This window comes from Haliotis cracherodii, unplaced genomic scaffold, assembly GCF_022045235.1.
Source record: "Haliotis cracherodii isolate W230 unplaced genomic scaffold, xgHalCrac1.p SCAF_11, whole genome shotgun sequence".
Classification (NCBI taxonomy): domain Eukaryota; kingdom Metazoa; phylum Mollusca; class Gastropoda; order Lepetellida; family Haliotidae; genus Haliotis; species Haliotis cracherodii.
The window spans coordinates 45,141,967-45,163,219 of record NW_027266266.1 but is presented as its reverse complement, the minus strand read 5'-3'; the positions used below and the strand labels follow the sequence as shown (position 1 = coordinate 45,163,219).

The 21,253-nt window shown below is 41.8% G+C and overlaps 2 protein-coding genes across 2 annotated transcripts in view; both read right to left on the bottom strand.

Annotated features, from left to right (window-relative positions):
* Positions 1-2,144: 2,144 nt before the first annotated feature.
* LOC139455860 (uncharacterized) lies at positions 2,145-14,365 on the bottom strand. Its single transcript, XM_071237403.1, has 9 exons — positions 13,261-14,365; positions 11,466-11,609; positions 9,089-9,133; positions 7,718-7,856; positions 7,161-7,261; positions 5,526-5,575; positions 4,771-4,912; positions 4,289-4,386; positions 2,145-3,556 (listed from the first exon to the last, which is right to left on the bottom strand). The coding sequence occupies exons 1-9, from the start codon at positions 14,363-14,365 to the stop codon at positions 3,359-3,361; spliced, it is 2,022 nt and encodes a 673-aa protein (XP_071093504.1). The 3' UTR covers positions 2,145-3,358.
* Positions 14,366-16,637: 2,272 nt separating this feature from the next.
* Positions 16,638-21,253, bottom strand: part of LOC139456543 (E3 ubiquitin-protein ligase Bre1-like) — a 28,290-nt gene continuing 23,674 nt past the window's right edge. Inside the window, exon 19 of the mRNA XM_071238313.1 lies at positions 16,638-21,104. Within this exon, the coding sequence (XP_071094414.1) occupies positions 20,928-21,104 (177 nt within the window). The 3' untranslated portion in view covers positions 16,638-20,927. The remainder of the gene's footprint in view (positions 21,105-21,253) is intronic.

The window sequence follows — 21,253 nt, the reverse complement described above, 5'->3', positions numbered from 1 at the left end:
GGTAAAAGATCATAATTGAAAGAGGTCTGAAAACAGCCCCAGGTTTGGTGTGTATTCTAACGTTTGACGGCGATGTCTACCTGTAATAACTGAACTTACTGTTTCAATATTCTACGCGACTGTGTACTTGAATGCAATAAATCTTATATTTCATGTATTTTTCTGTCTTGGCAGACGTATAATATAGCTATGCAATAACATTCAGTTGAGGTGAAATGGGGTTAAACGTCGTCTCCGAGATCATTGCACTAATATAGCGACGAGCATGTACGTGTGTGTGTTTGTGTGTCTGCTTGTACTAGTGCGGACTGATAGCAATATATAGTGCTCGCTCACTGAGATACCATGCTGCAGTTTAACATGAATACCCCACTCAGACACAGTATACTGACTCCAAGCCAACCAGTCCTTGTTTTAGCCCCTCAATGCCAAGCGCCAGACAGGGTAACAGCAAGTACCATCTTAAAACGTCTTTTGGTATGACGCGGCCGGGATCGAACCTGGACCTTCCGCTCTCCGGGCGGACGCTCTACTACTAGACCACGGAGGCGGACAAACCACTTTCCACAAAACTGTATGACAAGAGGGACTTTCCAATAGTCAACTTTCCCTTTATGTCGGGCAATATTCCAGCAGCTCCAGCTCTTGATGTCTACATTTCACAACAATGTCGGGCAATATTCCAGCAGCTCCAGCTCTTGATGTCGACATTTCACAACAATGTCGGGCAATATTCCAGCAGCTCCAGCTCTTGATGTCGACATTTCACAACAATGTCGGGCAATATTCCAGCAGCTCCAGCTCTTGATGTCGACATTTCACAACTGTGTCGGGCAATATTCCAGCAGCTCCAGCTCTTGATGTCTACATTTCACAACAATGTCGGGCAATATTCCAGCAGCTCCAGCTCTTGATGTCGACATTTCACAACAATGTCGGGCAATATTCCAGCAGCTCCAGCTCTTGATGTCGACATTTCACAACTTTTGAGGTACAATCGAGTTTCTTGTACATGTAACATAATGACGTCATATAACAATAGGCAACATCAAATATCATGGGAAACAAGTAAGCCACCCTCCAGAAATGCATTACAAGTTCAGGTTTGCATCTTCAAATTAATATGTTTAGAGTGAGTGAGTGAGTTTGGTTTTACGCCGCTTTTAGCAATATTCCAGCAATATCAAGGCGATGGACACCAGAAATGGGCTTCACACATTGTACCCATGTCGGGAATCGAACCGGGTCTTCGGTGTGACAAGCGAACACTTTAACCACTAGGCTACCCCACCGCCCCTAATATGTTTAGAAGGAGAATGGGTAACAAATAGAAAAACCCATTTGGTACTCATGATCATGGAAAATGTGATCAAAATGAAAAATTAATCAATTTCTGCAATCACTCCTACCGCTTTGGTTATTTCAAAAATGCATACAGCAACTTGCGCACACTGACTATTTACCAACAATGCCAGGTCATATGGATATGAGTGTGAGTGAGTTTGGTTTAAGGGTGCTTTTAACAGTATTCCAGTTATATCACGACATGTCAGCTTAATGTGGGAGGAAAGCCCGAAGTGATGCAGGTCTGAGACGTTTACCACTTCGGTGAAACCCACGAGCACGGGTATCGTGCTGAAAAACCTAGAAACATAATCGGTGCGAACCAGGATTCGAACCCACAATCATAGGTTTCTGGCGTGGCCAAGGGACGCAACTCTGCACAGCGAATCGCAGTGCCTTAAACAACTGGGGCACCTGTGCCCCCCTGAAGAGCCATGACTCTGTGGCTACGGATGTTGTGTTGGCTTTGCAGCACATCCCACTGAATAAACAAAGAAAAAGTAAAACACACATCTTCGTTCTGGGATCCATTTATTAATATAATACCAATCAGCAAGGTCACAAATCATGCTGTTGATTTATAAAGTAGTTGTGAAGAGCCTTGTACCATTTTCAAGACGTGCATCATCCTCAGAAAACGCACCCCATCATGTAGGGAACAGTCTCCGGAACGAGACCGAGACTCTGGGACCCAGGCTGAAATATATTATGTCCCTGAAAACGCTTGAAACAACTGATTTGCCCCAGATTTATACCAAAATACAAAATGAACACTGTACATGCTGGACGTTTTACAATAGAATTTTTAATTTTTAATTCCTAAACTTGTGTTAATCAGTGATGGAAACAAATAGTTGTAGTCCACTAGTCCTTACAATGATAACACATTGTCCTTACAATGATAACACATTGTCCTTACAATGATAGCACATTGTCCTTACAATGATAACACATTGTCCTTATAATGATAACACATTGTCCTTACAATGATAACACATTGTCCTTACAATGAAAACACATAGCAAAACCCTTTAAAATGGCAAACTTCTATCGTCCTTATGATACCTTAACTTTTGAGCAGCTTCGCAAGGATAAAAGGACGGGTGCCAGTTTCTATCACTGTCTGTAAAATCATTCAGAGCATATCGAAATCAAGCGTAGCCTCAAGGAATGCTTTATTCCAAGAAAGTACAAAAGTCTCCATCATCTTGGTGGAACAAATTAGACATCAAAGCTGTAATGGTCCATGTGGAAATGTTCTGGTATTGTTGCTGTCATGGACACAACTGGTTACTTGTTACAACATCACTGAATCTGCCCAGACAGCCTGGATTTCCACGCCATTAGATCATGTGACGAAGGACACTCTAAAGGACAACATGGCTCCTGCCTAACTCACAGTGAACTGACCTAGATATGTTTGTTTGTTCGTTGTTTAACGCTGCACACAGCAGTATTCCAGCTACATGACAGTGGTCTGTAAATAAGAGTCTGGACCAGAATATGCAGTGATAGACATCATGAGATTCGATCCACGCAATTGGGATACGATGATCAAGTCCGCAGGCCTGACCACCTGATCCCGTTAGTCGCTTCTTACGACATGCACAGTCGCCTTTTATCATGTTTATAGCAAGCATGGGTTGCCGGAGACCTATTCTACCCCGGACTCGATTATTACAATGGAGAAACAGAGTTATCGATGATGAGTGATGAGTAATATTTTGTGTTTTCCTTAAGTTTGTTTTAACGTTGCTTTTAAGAGTATTTCTGTCATATCTCGGTGGGTCAACATGATTTGGTTTGATGCAGGCCTCATATGTTTACCACTTCGGTGAAATCCACGAGAGTGGGTATGGTGTTGACAAACCTAGAAACAATAGTGGCGAACTGGGATTCGAACACACAATCATAGGTTTCTGGCATGGCCAAGAGACGCAACTCTGCACAGCGAATCACGGCATCTTCAGGAACTGGGCCACCCATAATGAGAAGGCATTAAGTGTGAGGTCCTCTATCTGTTTCTGGGCGGTTTGATCTTAAGCCTGTTCATGTTGAGAGAAAAGTGGCGTGGTAGTCGTGTCTGGATGAAGAGATTCCTCCCATCTAGGAACCCTGGGATGAGGATGCTCTTGGCGTGAAGCAGCATTGGTAGGTGACGAACTTTGCTCTGCCGGATCCCCAGGCGGTGAAGCAGGTCAGGATGAAGACGCTGCAAGGAAGGAGAGAGGGAATTAGTGAGAGAATGAGGGACACAATGAGAAATGGAAAAATAACTGTGCTGTAGTTGGTGACCAGGTTCCCAGGTGATGGATCAAGTCAGGATAGGGGCACTGGAAGAAGTGAGGGCTGGAATGAGTGAGAGATTGGATGAATGAGAGAGGAAACAAATGAGAACAAGGAAGTGATTGAAGAAATGACATCAAGTGAATGGATGAATAAGAAAATGGGTAAGGGAAGGAGTGAATGAGGAAACACTGAGCAATGGAGTGAGAAAATAAATAAAGAATGAGAGAGAATGAAGGAAGAATGAGTGTTGGACTGAGCAAGAATGAAGAGAGTGATGAGTACGATGGATCAAGTGAGTGAGAGAATGAGAACGGAAATGAGAGATAGAATACTGAGCAAAGCTGTGAGAAAGAGTGATGAAGAGAGTGAGTGAGTACGATGGATCAAGTGAGTGAGAGAATGAGACACAGAAATGAGAGATAGAATACTGAGCAAAGCTGTGAGAAAAAAAAAAAAAAAGAGAGAGGAAGTGAAAAATAAAAAGTGTTTAATTTCTACAGTCATCAATAGGAGACATTTCGGACAAATAATCCAGTCCACTAAACAAATGTCAGTCTAACATGGCTTCTGTACAGCAGACTGTACTTGGGTCCTGTTGCAGAACATTCACACCCACTCTCACATATACAAGAATAGACCTGACATCCTGTCCTACCTGTGGCGCCACTTTGGTGATGTGGGAGTACTTGTGGTCACCGAGGACTGGGGTGTTCAGACCAAACGCCAGGTGCACCCGGATCTGATGCTTCAGCCCTGAAGTAAACATGTTTCATTAGATATAGCACTGAAACATCACTGAAACTTCACAGCAACATCATTGGAACATCACAAGAACCTTACATAAACATCATTGGAACATCACTGGAACATCACAAGAACATCAATGGAATTTCACTTCTAAAGACAACGACAGGTACCAAAAAATCTCAGGACTGGCACATTCTGAGTGAGACAGGCTGATATTGTAAAGACTGGGCTTCAGGCATTGTACCCATTTGGCAAGCCAAACCCAGGTCTATGTTGTCGACAAAATAAATTATATTTCCAACAAAATTGTGTGCGTTGAGGGAACAATGTGTGGAAGTGGACCAGCAAACTGTCAACTGCACAGACAACCCATGATCATGGTCTAGCTACCTGTGAGAGGCGTACACTCCACAAGAGCCGCCTTGCCATGACTATCTAGGACTTCAAACTCTGTGATGGCCTGGTGGGATTCAGTGGAGCTCCTTCTGGTGACAAGTCTTGTGTCTGTGGTGGACTCGGGCTTCAACACCATCTGCATCAGTTGAGATGAGGCAGTTGGATTAGGATAATAACGCCATGTCTATTTACATGCTGATGTTATCAAATATTTGAAGCCAAAGTAGCTAGTTATATAAGATAGCTACGTGATAAATCGCAAAGAACAATGAAGAACAAAGCATGGTTTATTTCATGATAAAACATTGTTCTTTTATGACATCATTCAAACATGCGCTCGCAACTTAATGATGTCGTAAATTGGATGATGTTATTTTCAAGAGGGAAGTGTCTATAGTGAGTTGTTCCCACGGAATTGGGATCAATGACCGTGCATCAACCAAGTCAGCGAGCCTGACCACCCGATCCTGTTAGTCGCCTTTTACGACAAGCATAGTCGCCTTTTACGGCAAGCATGGGTTGCTGAAGACCTATCCACTGATCAATATTGTCAGGGTACAATGACACTCAGTAAACCAAGTCATCAAGTCTGATCCCCAGATCCATTAAGTCACCTCTTACGACCAGCAAAGGTTGCTTCGGACCTATTCTCACCTGGGATCCCCACAGTTCTAACAGTCTCCATGGTTGCAAGGCAAGCTATATTTATGCAACTTAACTATGATGAGCATATATGTGTGGAGTCTCACCCTGTGGAACGTCCCGACTGTCCCTTCTCCTATCGGTATGTCAACCACAGCTGAAAATGAACAGATATAACATCATCAATTATTACAAATACTCAAAGAGGTGCATCAGCCAATACATGGACAGGACAGATTCAAACCACCTATCAAAGGATCCTGGCCAAAGAAGGGACAGAACTCTGCTTGCTGAATTCTAGGATTGATCTAGACTTGCTCGGACGCCAATCTTCGGTCTCAAGTGTGCAGCCAGTGTTGGTATAAATTCCAAAATTGGAAATAATTTTTTTTATTCCTGTTGTTATAGTAACCAATGACTTGACTAAAAGAGGTCTCATATTACACTGACAACAAAACCACAAAGGACTGGAGAGGCTTTAATGGTTCATTATATACTATCGCATTGAATAAAATCACAAAAGTCACAACCTTAGAAAATATCATTATTGTTCCAAATTGTCTGCTAAGGGCACTTTGTTGGAATCTAGAATAAATCCCTGGACTACCCTCAACCTAGACAAGACAGTCAGCAGTAACCCAATGTGCAGAGGTCAGAACCAAAAGGGGGCTGATGCCAAATGTTTTTGATTTGGTGTAAACCATCGGAAAAGAAACAGCATGGTTATATTGTTGCCACGACACTGTAGCTCACTCTGACAGGTCACATGTTGAAATGGCCAGTACGTTAACGGTTCTGGGTGTTTTTAAATCATGCATTCAAATAATTTCTGAGTATGACGTCACACTTTATTTCATGCACTCTTCTATCCTCAAACCAAAACAATAGAGGTCCGTGCAGAGAAGCCAACATATTTGTCCGTCAAGTGCGGTAATTGAAGCCCTACAGAGAGCTAGCGAGGCGGCGGCCACTTTGATGTGTATAGCCATATTGCCATGCACCTCACTGTTGCAGTTATTATGTGAGCATGTCTATATATCTATGCAAAACAATATGTAAAGCACACCAAATGGCTCGCATTAGGCCCATCTGTTCTTATTTCAGAAGTGCAAAGTCTGGTCACGTGATAATTCTACACCCACGGAATAAGGCAAGCAGGGCCGAGTAAGCTTGGGACTTATTGGCTATTGTTTGCAAAACAATGCTTCAGATAAGCCAATGTACTGGCCCTATCAAATGTAAACATAGACCAACAAGCATCTACATTTCAACAATGATAATCTGCAACCGAAAATATTTCATTGACTATATGGATAAACTGGTCATACTCAGTGCCTTGGTTGATCGCTTGTCATCGTATGCTAGTTGTGTGGATTGATGCTCATGATGTCTATCACTAGTTGTCTGGTCAAGTGAGTGAGTGAGTGAGTGAGTATGTTTTTAGGCCGCTTTTAGCAATATTCCAGCAATAACACGGCGGGGAACACAGGAAATAGGCTTCACACATTGTACCCATGTTGGGAATCGGGTTGTTGTCATGACGAGCGAACGCTTCAACCACTTGGCTACCCAACCGCTGCTGTCTGGTCAAGACTGGATTATTTAAAACTGGCTGTCAAACAGTTGGAAAATATTGCACAAACACCAGTCTTATCTTGGCAGAGAGAGAAGTAAAAGATTTGATGTTAATGAGATTAGTCTGAGAGTTAAGGAATCCTGGAACACAGGTGGGGTGGACCTACCCTTGAGGGGGTGTGGCACTCCCTTCGTGAGCACCCAGTACTTCTTCACCACCTCCCTCCTCTTGAAGGTGCTCTTCAACTGCCAGGCCATCTCTGCTGTTCTGAGGATAGATGGGTCAGTCAGGTCAGACATAACACACATTCAAGGGCCAGTAGCATGACACCTGGTGTTCTACACAGATACTTACATGGCCAGGAGCATGACCTACTGTGTTCTACTAACTCGGCCAGTAACATGCCACTGGGTTTTCTCCGGAGCTATTAACTTGTCCAGAACACTGTACCATGGTGTTCTGCAGAGCTACTTACATTACCAGAAGCATGACATCTGGTGTTCTTCAGAGCAACTAACTTCGGCAGTACCATGACACCCAGTGTTCTACACAGCTACTTGGCCACTGGTATGACCTATGGCGTTCCACAGAGCTACTTACCATGCTTACTAGACCAGTTGCATTGTACACATGGGGAATCGAAGCTGGGTGTTCGGCACGATGAACAAATGCTTTAACCACTAGGCTACCCCACTACCCCTGGTGGTCTACGGAGCTACTTACTTGGCCAGTAGCATGACCCCTGTAGTCTGTCTGTCCAGTCGGTGGACCAGGTGTAGGGTGTCTATCTGTCCGGTGTGATCCACAAGCCTGGCAAGAGCTGGCAGTAACTGGCCCACACTGGTGTGTACGCCAGGTCCACCTGGAACATAGTTGTACATGAAACACAGACGACATGCCATCCATGGCCCAACACGAGGACATGCCACACATGGACCAACACGAGGACATGACACACATGGCCCAACACGAGGACATGCCACACATGGGCCAACATGAGGACATGCCACACATGGTCCAACACGAGGACATGCCACACATGGGCCAACATGAGGACATACCACACATGGCCCAACATGAGGACATGCCACACATGGGCCAACACGAGGACATGCCACACATGGGCCAACATGAGGACATGCCACACATGGGCCAACATGAGGACATACCACACATGGCCCAACACGAGGACATGCCACACATGGCCCAACACCAGGACATGCCACACATGGCCCAACACGAGGACATGCCATACATGGGCCAACACGAGGACATGCCACACATGGGCCAACACGAGGACATGCCACACATGGACCAACACCAGGACATGCCACACATGGGCCAACACAAGGACATGCCACACATGGGCCAACATGAGGACATGCCACACATGGGCCAACACAAGGACATGCCACACATGGACCAACACGAGGACATGCCACACATTGGCCAACACGAGGACATGCCACACATGGGCCAACACCAGGACATGCCACAAGTGGACCAACACCAGGACATGCCACACATGGGCCAACACGAAGACAGTCTGCAGTCTCCTGGGGAACATTTGTTGGGACGAGAATGTGTCTGTCAGCTTCAGGCATCCTGGTCTCGGGTCATAAGCAATGACAGGAGTCCCATTTTTTTCTTTAACGCCACACTCAGCAATATTCCAGCTATATGATGTCAGCTGGTAAATAAATGAATTCTGACCAGACAATCCAGTGATTGATATTGTGAGCAATCATCCATGCTGTCAGTTTGTTTCTTGTTTAATGCCGCACTCAGCAATATTCCAGGACAATAGTCTGTAAATAATCGAGTCTGGACCAGACAATCCAGTGACTGACAACATGAGCATCGATCCATGCAATTGGGATACGATGACATACATCAACCAAGTCAGTGAGTCTGACCACCCGATCCCGTTAGTTGCCCCTTACGACAAGCATGGTCACCTTTTACGGCAAGCATGGGTTGCTAAAGACCTATTCTACCCCAGATGTTCTCGGGCCCAGAATATACCTATTACTAGAGTTAGGACAACATGTTGCTGTGACAGGACAGCTTGTGTCATTTACCATGATCACTTACCGTGGGAAGGCAGCCCATATGGTTTATCAATTGCTATGATGTCACCTGAAACACAAATCCAGTCTTTGTTAAATTCTATACAAATGGTTAAAAGTTAATCACCAGCACTTCTGTATTTTTATACATTCAGAACTCCCACCACATTCATGTAACATTGATAAAGTCTACCACGTGTACAGTACCAAGGTAGGGATTTATCTAGACTTGCTAAGAATCCAATATTCAGCCCCAAGTCTGCAGGAAATGATAGTAATATTCCCAATTTGAATTAAAACATTTCATAATACCTCAAAATTTACAAAAATAACAACATTAAAACAATTAAATTTTGAACACCAGCACAATTTTGTCCCAAACTGCTTGCCAAGGGCACTTAGTTTGGAATCCTAGATAAATGCTAGCACTGATACGACCTGTAAGGTACTGGGAATCTGTAACTTCTCCAGATGGTTACAGTGAGTGAGTGAGTGAGTGAGTGAGTGAGTGAGTGAGTGAGTGAGTGAGTGAGTGAGTGAGTGAGTGAGTGAGTGAGTGAGTGAGTGAGTGAGTGAGTGAGTGAGTGAGTGAGTGAGTGAGTGAGTGAGTGAGTGAGTGAGTGAGTGAGTGAGTGAGTGAGTGAGTGAGTGAGTGAGTGAGTGAGTGAGTGAGTGAGTGAGTGAGTGAGTGAGTGAGTGAGTGAGTGAGTGAGTGAGTGAGTGAGTGAGTGAGTGAGTGAGTGAGTGAGTGAGTGAGTGAGTGAGTGAGTGAGTGAGTGAGTGAGTGAGTGAGTGAGTGAGTGAGTGAGTGAGTGAGTGAGTGAGTGAGTGAGTGAGTGAGTGAGTGAGTGAGTGAGTGAGTGAGTGAGTGAGTGAGTGAGTGAGTGAGTGAGTGAGTGAGTGAGTGAGTGAGTGAGTGAGTGAGTGAGTGAGTGAGTGAGTGAGTGAGTGAGTGAGTGATGTGGGAGGAAAGCACGCAGTGATGCACAAAGCTACAGGTAAGATACTCCCCAAAATATACAAAACCCAATTACTTTCAATTAACTTCTGTACAGAAACGCATGCAGTAAATGAAAAACTCGAATGTATAAACAGCTCACGTAAATACCAAAAGAAGCTTTTTTCAGCATGTGTACAAAGGAGCTAATTTCCAAACACAATGGGCTAATTTAGTTTCTGAGTCAAGCCTATATATTTGGAACAGTTATCATGGTTATATACATCCAAAACATTATTTCATTTTTTCTTCTTTAAATGTTCACTAATTTTGGGAAAAACCCAATAGAGTCATAAATAGATGAGTAAAAAATATTGGTTACCCAATGAAAAATGTAATAACCCAATTAAAATAGAAACCCTAGAGTAAAAACTCAATTGCTCAAAAAGTTATCTGGAGCTCTGGATGCAGGTTTTAGACGTTTACCACTTCTGTGCAACCCACGAGCACGGGTATGGTGCTGACAAACCAAGAAACATAATCCGGGCGAACCGGGATTCGAACCCACAATCAAAGGTTTCTGTAATTTCTCCAGGTGGTTGCAAGTACTGAGGCATTTCAAATGATACACTTTGTCTTTGTTGTTAAATGCCGCACTCAGCAATATTCAAGCTATATGACGGCGGTCTGTAAATAATCGAGTCTGGACCAGACAATCCAGTGATTGAGATCATGAGCATTGATCCATGTAATTGGGATCAATGACATGCATCAACCAAGTCAAATGATACAAAGAAGCAGAGGAAGAGAGAGTGAGTGAGTAAAGCTTCCACGCTTTTAACAATAATCCAGCAATATCACGGTGGAGGGACACCAGAAATAAGCTTCACACATCGTACCCATGCGGGGAATCGAACCCAGAACCCAGCAAATGCAGTGTACCCGCTGGCTTTGAAACTGCCAGTCCTTGTGGACTGGCAACTCTAAAAATTACCAGTCCCCCCTAATTTTTGCCAGTCCAATCTTTCGACAAATAAAAAACGTATGAAAATTATTTGGTTTTAATTCTTTCAACATCATGTTCTCTGAAGTAAGTTAGATGTATACGTCATTCACAAAAAAACTACAGTCACAATTTTCTCTTTCTTTTTTTTTAATATTTCAAGATGAAGTTGCTACAAATGGATATTTAACCTAGAAATAGACAAGGGGAAACTCTGATGGTGACAGACAAGCTGACTTTGTTTGAAAAATGTACTTATATGAATATCACTGATGTTTTGTTCAACAAAGATTTATAAGGTACTTTATTTGCAAGTCCACAGGACTGGCTGTCACATGAATTAAGCCTAATTTTACCAGTAAAAAACTGGTAATTACCGGTAAACAGGAACGCTGCAAATGCTTCAACCACAAGGCCACCTTACCGCCCGTTTAGTCCTAATATCTCAGTAATCATCCAAACCTTTGTTGTAAATGATGCTGTCTTGTAGCAGTCTTGTTACCATCACAGAGGGCATGGTCATGACATCGTCCACCTGGTGCTTGAGGATTCGATACCCCTTACTGTCTACAGGCCCCGCATACCGCCTTGAGGTGTCGCCAGCTCCTGTAACAACCCCAGCTTCATAACGCTGAACATCACAGATGGGAATGTGCTGAGATCAGGCACAATCAGTGTTTGATGTAAGTTTAAAACCCTCCAAGACAGTCGGGCAGGTGACCATAAGTGTTGCCTGCCCATCCTCAAAGTTACTTTCATAAGTCTATGTTGAAGGATGGCAATAACAATCGCCTTAGCGCTAAGATCACTTTGTACAACGGCACCCTTGGCAGTCTTTTTCGGTCTACCCGTTTCTGGATGGGACAGCTACTAGAACGCTGGCTGTAACTTTAGTAAGATTTGTTTGTTTGTTGTTAAATGCCACACTCAGCAATATTCCAGCTGTATATGACGACAGTCTGTAAATAATTGAGTCTGGACCAGACAATCCAGTGATTGATATCATGAGCATCGATCTACGCAAACAGGATACGTTGACATGCATCAACCAATTTTTTGTGTGCTGTTACAATTCAGGTGAAACTGAAAACTGTTTTGTTTGATCATTGCTGAGTAGATATTGTTGAACACTTTCACAGCTCAAATTTCATCAATATTGAAACTTTTCAAAATTATATTTACAATCAAAATGTATCTTACAGTGATGAACACCTGTCTCATCATGCTCATGGCAGTCACTTGTTTAAGCGATAAACATACTGTATTTTCAATGAATTTGGAACCGAAACACGCAGTCCGACATTGAAAACACAGTATGTTTACATCCTTTCTACCATGACTAACTAAAACGCAAACTCTTGTTAGCAAATATATTGAGTGAAGCGGCATTGGTTGAGCCCAGTTGAGTGGGTTGCCAATCTGAATTATGGAATCCCCGACAACCGCTTTTAACAAAATATGGCAATGCATATGCTCAAGCATATTGTACAACTTCATTAAAAAAAATATGATAGGCGACCCATTGTGACTAACGGGTGATCAGACTCGCTGACTTGGTTGATGATGGATGTCATCATATCCCAATTGCGTGGATTGATGCCCATGATGTCAATCACTGGATTGTCTGGTCCAGACTCGATTATTTACAGACTACCGTCCTATAGGTGAAATATTGCTGAGTGCGGCATTAAACGAGAAACAAACATATGACAGGCAATAGCAACTTTCTAGGCAACATAAGCAACTAAGCAAGCCTCACAAAGGTCTCGCTATACAAAGCATGGCACAGTGATGACATCATATTGCTCAATGTGTCGAAAAAATATGACGTTATTCGTACGTAGAAAAGTGTTAAATTCATGGAAGAATTTAACGGACGGCCTGAACTGTCTATATACGACAGATATATTTTTCCAGAATTTAATTGCCCATAATTAAGGGTGCATATAACACACAAGCGCATATTATACACGAATAAATAAGTCTTGTGTACATTGATCAATCGGAAGGGGTGCTTATTGGGATTGTTCACTTGCCAATATATTAGCAAATATCGCCGTGGGCGCTTATTAGAGCGGGGCGCTTATTATGTCGAATACGGTGTAGTGTAAACATAGAGTTCGAGATAATTTTTTGCCATTAAACAACATATCACGTGACTAACCACGGGTCCGGGTAGTCCTGTGGGTACCCGGGTCCTACTCAGGACCAACCCGACCCGAGTACCCGAGTTACCTGTCCCAGCCTTATTACCTACCATCTTCATCTGAGGCAGGCTTCACAGAGTTTTCTCGCAGTTTACGAGCAACATCATAAGCAGTCAGTGGCCTTCCATCCTCATCCTGATTGCTTGTCTGTTGCCTGGTAACAGCTCGTCTTCTAATACCTCTTTCTCGAGGTATTCTGTCAATTCCTACAAGGGGCACTGTTTCTTTAACACCATAGTCAGCTGTGTCACTGTGTTCCCCTTGCAATGTACTGTCAGGGACTGACGATTTGTCTGAATGTATTGCATCAGTATCGAAATACTGTTTGTCAACAAAATTAAGACCTTCAGTTTCCACCCCAGAATGCAACCTCCCATATTTTTGTGTCTGTAAATATTCTGGGTTATGTCCTTTCATACTTCCTGGAGATCTCTGAATGTCTTCATCACTATAAAAATACTGACTATCAACAAAACTCAAGTCCTGATTTTTATCATATGAATCATTTCTAGAACTGTTTTTGTCATAGTTTTCTGAAACTGATGCAAATTGGGGAAGTTTCATAAAATCATTATCAGAATACCTTACATCAATTGCGGGATTTTCTTCAATCTGAAAATACTGTTCATCAAATATATTTTCACGTTCGTTCTGGGAGGACACATGTATTCCAGTATTTAATTTCTGTTTCACAAGGTCTTGTTTAGAATGTCCCTCTTGCTCCACAGCAACCCTGACACCATATTTGTTTTCTGGAAATAAATCCTTCCTTTTAGAAGATAATGACGTATGTTTAGTTGATTGTTTTTTCTCTTTACCGCGAATTTGTTCCTCTTTTCTAACGATGCCATAAGGCACTGAGTATCTGCTATACGTCTTGAGTTGCTGTTTAACTCTGAAAGAATATTTTGTCTGCAACTGTTCATCGTCTCTAGATTGTTTGACACTTTCATTTTCAACACGTCCGTCGTCTTCTTTGATGCCAAAGAAATCGTCTTCAGCTTTGTCGTTTGATCGCGATGAGAACGGAAGACACGAACTCAAGGCAGTCTGACGTGAGACATTACACACACTGTGTCTATTCCAGGACCGTGTATACAAGACATTGAACGACCTACAACAGAGAATCCGAACATGCTGCATGGGCGCAGCCATCTTGAATTGTTATTAGAGTAATGTCCCTTGTTGATGGTAGGTATATTATGGACGTTTCAATTCATGTCGCACTGGATACGAAACAAATGTATGTGGTCAGCCATGAATTGATGAGGTACATACCAATCAATCTCCATGTAGTTTACCTCAGCCGACTGTGTTACTGACAGGCAGGGTCACTGGCAGCTGTAATCTGTCATACAGACCCTAATATATACAATACAGCCCATGCAAGTCTATAATGTTTGGCAAGTCTAGGTTACTGCAGTATGAAGAGAGACTAGCAGTTGGTCTATGGCAGCTGCAATTTCATTAAAATCAGATCTTGGTTCTCACTACTGTTAAAAAGGCAGTAGCAGAAGATCTTAAGATTTCTAGCAGGGGCAAGTGACGTAATGAAATGTAATATTCGATGTAATAAGCGCCCAGGGCGCTCTCAAAATTAGAAATAGGGGGCTGTTATTAGAATATTATTTTGGTGAGAGAAAAAAACAGAGTTGAAAGATTGTAAATTTTGTGGTTTATGCTGACAGCCTGAAATGATACAAAAGAAAAGTCTGTGCGTATTATACACAACAGATATATTATCCAGATTTTAATTGCCCATAATTAAGGGTACATATAACACATTAGTGAGTATTATACACGAATAAATAAAGTCTTGTGTACATTGATCAATCGGAAGGGGTGCTAATTGGGATTGTTCACTAGCCAATATATTAGCAAATATAGCCATGGGCGCTTATTAGGTCGAATACGGTATTCATATTTTAAGCTGTCAGTTACATGTTTCTTGGAGCATTGGACAATTGAGTAGGGCCGGGACGAGTCCAAATTTACGACCCGGGTACCTATTACCCTATTACCCGGCCCTACCTGGGTACCCACTGTAGGTCTCAAGAGATGGGAACAAAATGTCTGATTGGGAATTGTTTTACTGCAGCCCTGGCAAAAACTATTTAGATCCATGTATCAAACCCTCAGATGATGCTTACACAGACGCTGACTGAAGCTTTATCATTACTCAAACATATACAAGTCAAAAGGAATGTGTGCATCGTCAGAAAGAAATGCAATCACTAGCGACTTGAAGTGTAACCACTGAGCTATACAGAGTTTTTGTCATTAAACATTGACAACTACGGGTCCAGGTAGTACTGTGGGTACCCAGGTCCTACTCAGCACCCACCTGACCCGAGTACCCGTGTTACTCGTCCCAGCCCTAGAGGTGAGCTTGACAAGCAAAACCTTTCACAACTCATGTACTCTACTGCCTTGGTGTCAAACCCAGAACTGTGATAACGAACACATTACCCACAAGGCCGATCCACTGCACCTCCGAAAAAAGAAACATAAAAAAGTACATGTATGTTTTTTTTCAATTGCCCAGTTTACAAATCCATGGTGTCAAAATCAAAACAATGCGATGTGAAATAAATACACTGCGAAGTAATTGCAGTCACAAAAAATGAAAATAAAATCCTTAAAAAATGTCAATATAGGTAGAAAAGTAACCACCTAACCTTTTATTCAAAACATTTGTTTTCCACAGATCAATAAAAAAACAACCATATTTAATATTTTATTTCTAGTTTGACCACCAACCTTGCAATTGTTTAAGAAAAAACAGGTGTAATGATTATGTGAATGTCTGACAAATAAGGCTGGTGGGATAGCCTGTGTTTACTCTAGGGTTTCTATTTTAATTGGGTTATTACATTTTTCCCTGGGTCACCAATATTTTTTCACTAATCTATTCATCACTTTGAGTTTTTCCCAAAGTTTTAGTGAACATTTTAAGATTAAAAAAAATAATAATAATGTTTTGGATGTATATAACCATTTTAAATATATGGGTTTGACATGGAAAGTTAATTAACTCATAATTGTGTTTCGGAAATTAGCTCCTTTGTATGCATGCTGAAAAAGCTTCATTGGATATTTACGCGAGCTGTTTTTTAAACATTTAAGTTTTTCATTTAATGCATGCATTTCTGTACACAAGTTAATTGAAAGTAACTGGGTTTTGAATATTTTGGGGTGGGGGGGTTGGGGGGATTTTATGCAAATACGCTGCTTATCTGTAGCTCTGCTAGTGGTTAAAGCGTTCACTCATCATGCCAAAGACCTGGGTTTGATTCCCCACATGGGTACAATGTGTGACACCCATTTCTGGTGTCCCTTGCTGTGATATTGCTGGTATATTGATAAAAGCGGCATAAAACCATACTCACTCAGTCACTCTAAAAATAATAAGAGTCCATTCCTTTGGTATTTGTTTATTGTGATGAGAGTCGATGAATATCATTAAGACGAGGGTGTTCAACACAGCATGCCATCCCCTCCCACTCTTTCATACACACATGGTACATGCTACAGGGTACACCTCACAGATACTAACTCTAGCAGATCATACTGTATACAAACATGGCTGTGTAACACACAAGATATGGTTATGATGATGGTGATTCCAAACACTCCAGACAGAATCCGGATCAAACACACTTTCTACAAACAGGGAATCTCAGCCGTATGTCTTTTGATATCAAATATATCAACAGAAGTCCAAAAAAGTTTTAAAATCCCATATCAAAAGACACAAGAGTGAGATTCTTTTTATCACCCAAAAAGCATTCTTCCAACTTTTTCAGTTTGTAAACATTAATTGTCTGAGTAAAAATGAGAGCCGACCTGCTTCCGTGGCAAAGAAAAAAGTGATGTCATTTCACTCTGAGGTCATTGTAACCAATGACATTACAATGATCCGTAAAGCATTGTGATGTAACTCCTTTGCAGCGAGATCTCCTGTGGAAGCCAGTTCTGGGTGATAAATAGCATTTGTATTGTTTTAACCTTAAAACCATCTTGGGTAACAGATGGTTAAGTCTATCAGGCATTGATGACATTTTGAGTGAATAATTAAACCCTGAACTATAAATTATGACAAATAAACACACTAACAATCAATACACAAATTGAAAATCGAATAGAACTTTTCTATCATGTCTACTCAAATGTTCTTATCACCTTCCAATATCTACAAAACATGGCTCATTTGTTATCAAATGCTCTCACCATTTGAACATTACATTTTTAAACCACCTCGCAATTAACGTTGATGTAAGTATTTCTATCCTAAGTTAATATGGAGAAACCATAACACTGAATCGAGCAACATTCCTATGTTGTTACAGAAGATGGAGACTTGGTACGGTAGGTGTAATTTCATGTGCTGTTGACTCAAGGATTGTTTAACACTGTCAGAGAGGGTGCTCAATCTCATTAAAATCAGACCTTTGTTCTTGCTACCGCTAAACAAAGATCTGGGGACATCCCAGTAGAGGTCACGTCAGAACGACCTTTCATCCAACCAATCAGAGTGTCGCTTACCAGATCATGAAAGTGACAGTTGGAATGTGATTTCTTATCATGAATCCTTGAAAACTTAAACACGGGGTGTTCCGAACGATAGTTACGGGTATAACGACTGAATCCATACAATCTAGACCATCTATTAGCGATTCCAGAATGTTCTTTTGTTCAGGTGTCAAATCTTTAATAGAGAATTTGTCAAAATAAGTTTTGAAGCGTCGTCTCCAATTTGAAAATAGTGCCGTAAAGCATGAGAAAGGTCATTCGATTGGTCGGTCAAAGTTCGCGCAAGGTCTGTCTGACGTGACCCATAATGGGATGTCCTCAGATCTTTGTTTAGCAGTAGCGAGAACTAAGATCTGATTTTAATGAGATTGAGAGGGTGCTTGTTTTAGCATTGTGACAATGGCAGGTGTCAGAGGAGAGTCTCATTAACATCACATGTATTACTCTGACATGATAGCTTTCTCCATCAAGATGGGACCAACCCTCAAGGAGGCATCATTAGGTGAACCTTCAGATAACTTTGACAGCCTAATCTAAATCTTTGGGCATCCATTTTCATATTTTATGTATGTAGGATGCAGGATTTCGGTTGTATTATGGCATGTCAGCTTAATGTGGGAGGAAAGCCCTCAGTGATGCAGGTCTCCAACTTTTACCACTTTGGTGGAACCCACCCTGGATATGGTGCTGACAAACCTAGAAACAGGATCAGGGCGAACTGGGATTCAAACCCACAGTTGTAGGTTAATGGCATGCATATGGGATGCAACTCTGCATAGCAAATTGCTGCACCTTAGACAACTGTGCCTCTTGTGTCCCCAGGACAAACTAATGCATCGTGACACTTTGTGCTATATGATACGCACATCCTGAGATCACCCATATTTTAGGGGCGGTCGGGTAGCCTAGTGGTTGAAGCGTTGGCTCGTCACGCCGAAGACCCGGGATCTATTCCCGACATGGGTACAATGTGTGAAGCCCATTTCTCTTGTCCCCCGCCGGGATATTGCTGGAATATTGCTAAAAGCGGCGTAAAACCATACTCACTCGAGCATATTTTACAAAACCAGTGTTTAAAACTGAGATTAAACAGTCAAGGGTCCAGGTCATAACCTGTAATTAAAGATTAAAGATTTATAGCCGACCTTGATATAAATACCAAGGCCAAAATCCTCACGGAACTCAGGCCCCCTTAATTTCTATTTTCTAACCCTGAAAAGACACATATATACATAAGGACTGAAAGGCAGAAAATGCGAAAATGAACTGTAAAAATATATTCTGTAGGGATGTTCACCATTTTTCAAACCATAGTTAGTTTATTTTATGATAGTCTACTTAGGTGACAAAAAGCAGCTCTTTTATACAAGTTTAGGGTTCCCAAATCCCAACATTACTATCAAGATATGAATAGTATCGGGACCAAATACATTACTAGAGTCCTATCTGAAAACAATGAAGGTGAACACACATACAAATACTAAGAGAGAAATATGCATCAAGTGCAAATACACACAGAAATGAATCTCATGTCAATGAGGGTTCCACACAGGCGTTCTTCCATGTCAGCTTGTACTCACAAGTTAACCTGGCACAATAAGCATTGAATGAAACATAAATATTGTAGTAGTATATATATCCATACCATTCCACACTGTACTATAACCTCCAGTAGATAGTTGAATAACTTAATCAATTGAAGCTAGTAGTATTTCACGATGTCACTTACTAAATAACATAAATAACAAGAGAATCCATCTTCCTGTGGCAAGGGAGCTAACTGACTGTAAAAGTCCAGTTTCCACCATCGCGAACTAGGTTGGAATTTCATGGCTCGATCATACGCCACCAGTCTATTATGAGTTATGTCCCTTCCATGTCCCTCCTATTGACCAATCAGATTCCACCTATCATATTAACTTGCATTTGCTTCAAACGAAATGGCGGTGTCCTTCATGATGTAGATTGATCAGACAACCCGAAATCTGCATGGCAGTGTACAAACCCCATGTTGATTTTGTTGCACAATTTTGATTGGACTATGCATAGAATCGGTACTCCAACCAAAATATAACTCAATACTTCCAGCCTAGTTTGGCAAGGGTGGAAACTGGACATTTATAGTCAGTTAATTCCCTTGCCTCAGGAAGATGGACAGCATCCAGCAGGTGATCCCGATACTGTGTACATGGTATCTACACATCTACACTACTGTTTACATGGTTAATTCAGACTTACTGAGGCTAAACAAAAAATAGTCTTGGTTCTCAGGCATCACCTGCATCATCATGAAGTTCGCCGCACGTTTCATTTTTATTTCCATTTTTAAAAAACAAAAACAAATCCAGTATTTTACTCAAGGAATACATTCATGTAGGGGGGCCCTTTTCCAGATTGATAGTACGCAATTGTTCATTTGGTTACAAACTAATTTAAACACACACACCCCATGGATAACATAGGATGGCATAATATTTGTATCCTTTGTAATGATGCAACTTTTGCTGCAGCTTTAACCTCATCATCAATACTGGTACTTGACGGTTTGTAGAAATTACGATCCTCCATCACCTGTGAATACATAAGGCCTCTGTGCCATGTTGTAACGATTTCTAATTAACCAATCAAGCGAAGGCCTGGTTCAAGCTAGAGGGAATCAGCAAGACCTCAGACCAATGGGTGCTCAGATTACATCCGCAACATTTCTTGTGCAACATCGGCAACAACCTTGCTGACAACTATTCTGTACATTGCTTAAATATGATGTACTGAATACACAGCCTCTATTCACTACCTGTATAAAAATAGATATGTGTCACTATCACTCCACACCGCAGCTGAATGGACTCCTTTGTTTTTTAACGCCACACTCAGCAATATTCCAGCTATATGACGGCAGCCTGTAAATAATCAAGTCTGGACCAGACAATCCAGTGATCGATAATGTGAGCAGCGATCCCTGTCATATAGGTACGAGAACACGCAATCAACCAAGACACCGCTTCATTTGGCTGCCTCTTTGCTGGGGACCTATTCTAACACGGAACTCCCACAGGAATAATATGTATGCATGGGTGATGGAGTAGCGTAGTTTATTCAAACCCGTGAGGCAGTGACAAGGATTTAACCTGTGACAAGTCTTAAATGAAGCCATCTCCTGAAGTCCGGAGCAGCACATACATGATCAAGTCAAATACAGTCGGTGGAAGTCATTGGCTCCAAAGCCAGCATTGCACTTTGGACATTTCCGCTGTCGGGTTTCATAACGTGTTCGCAAACATTCCAAGCAGAACACATGGAAACATTTAGTGAGCACTGCATCTTTCCGGTTAACTTTGCAAGAGGGGCAGGTCAGTTGTTCCTGGAAGACAAAAACATATCAATATGTTATTTCCTTGAAAAATATTCCACCAGGTACCTACGACAAGTACAAGGGTCACAATAATAGTATATTAAAGAAGTTGTTATCCATAAATTGTGTCTACTTTGTCAGCCACCAACTTCTAAGGA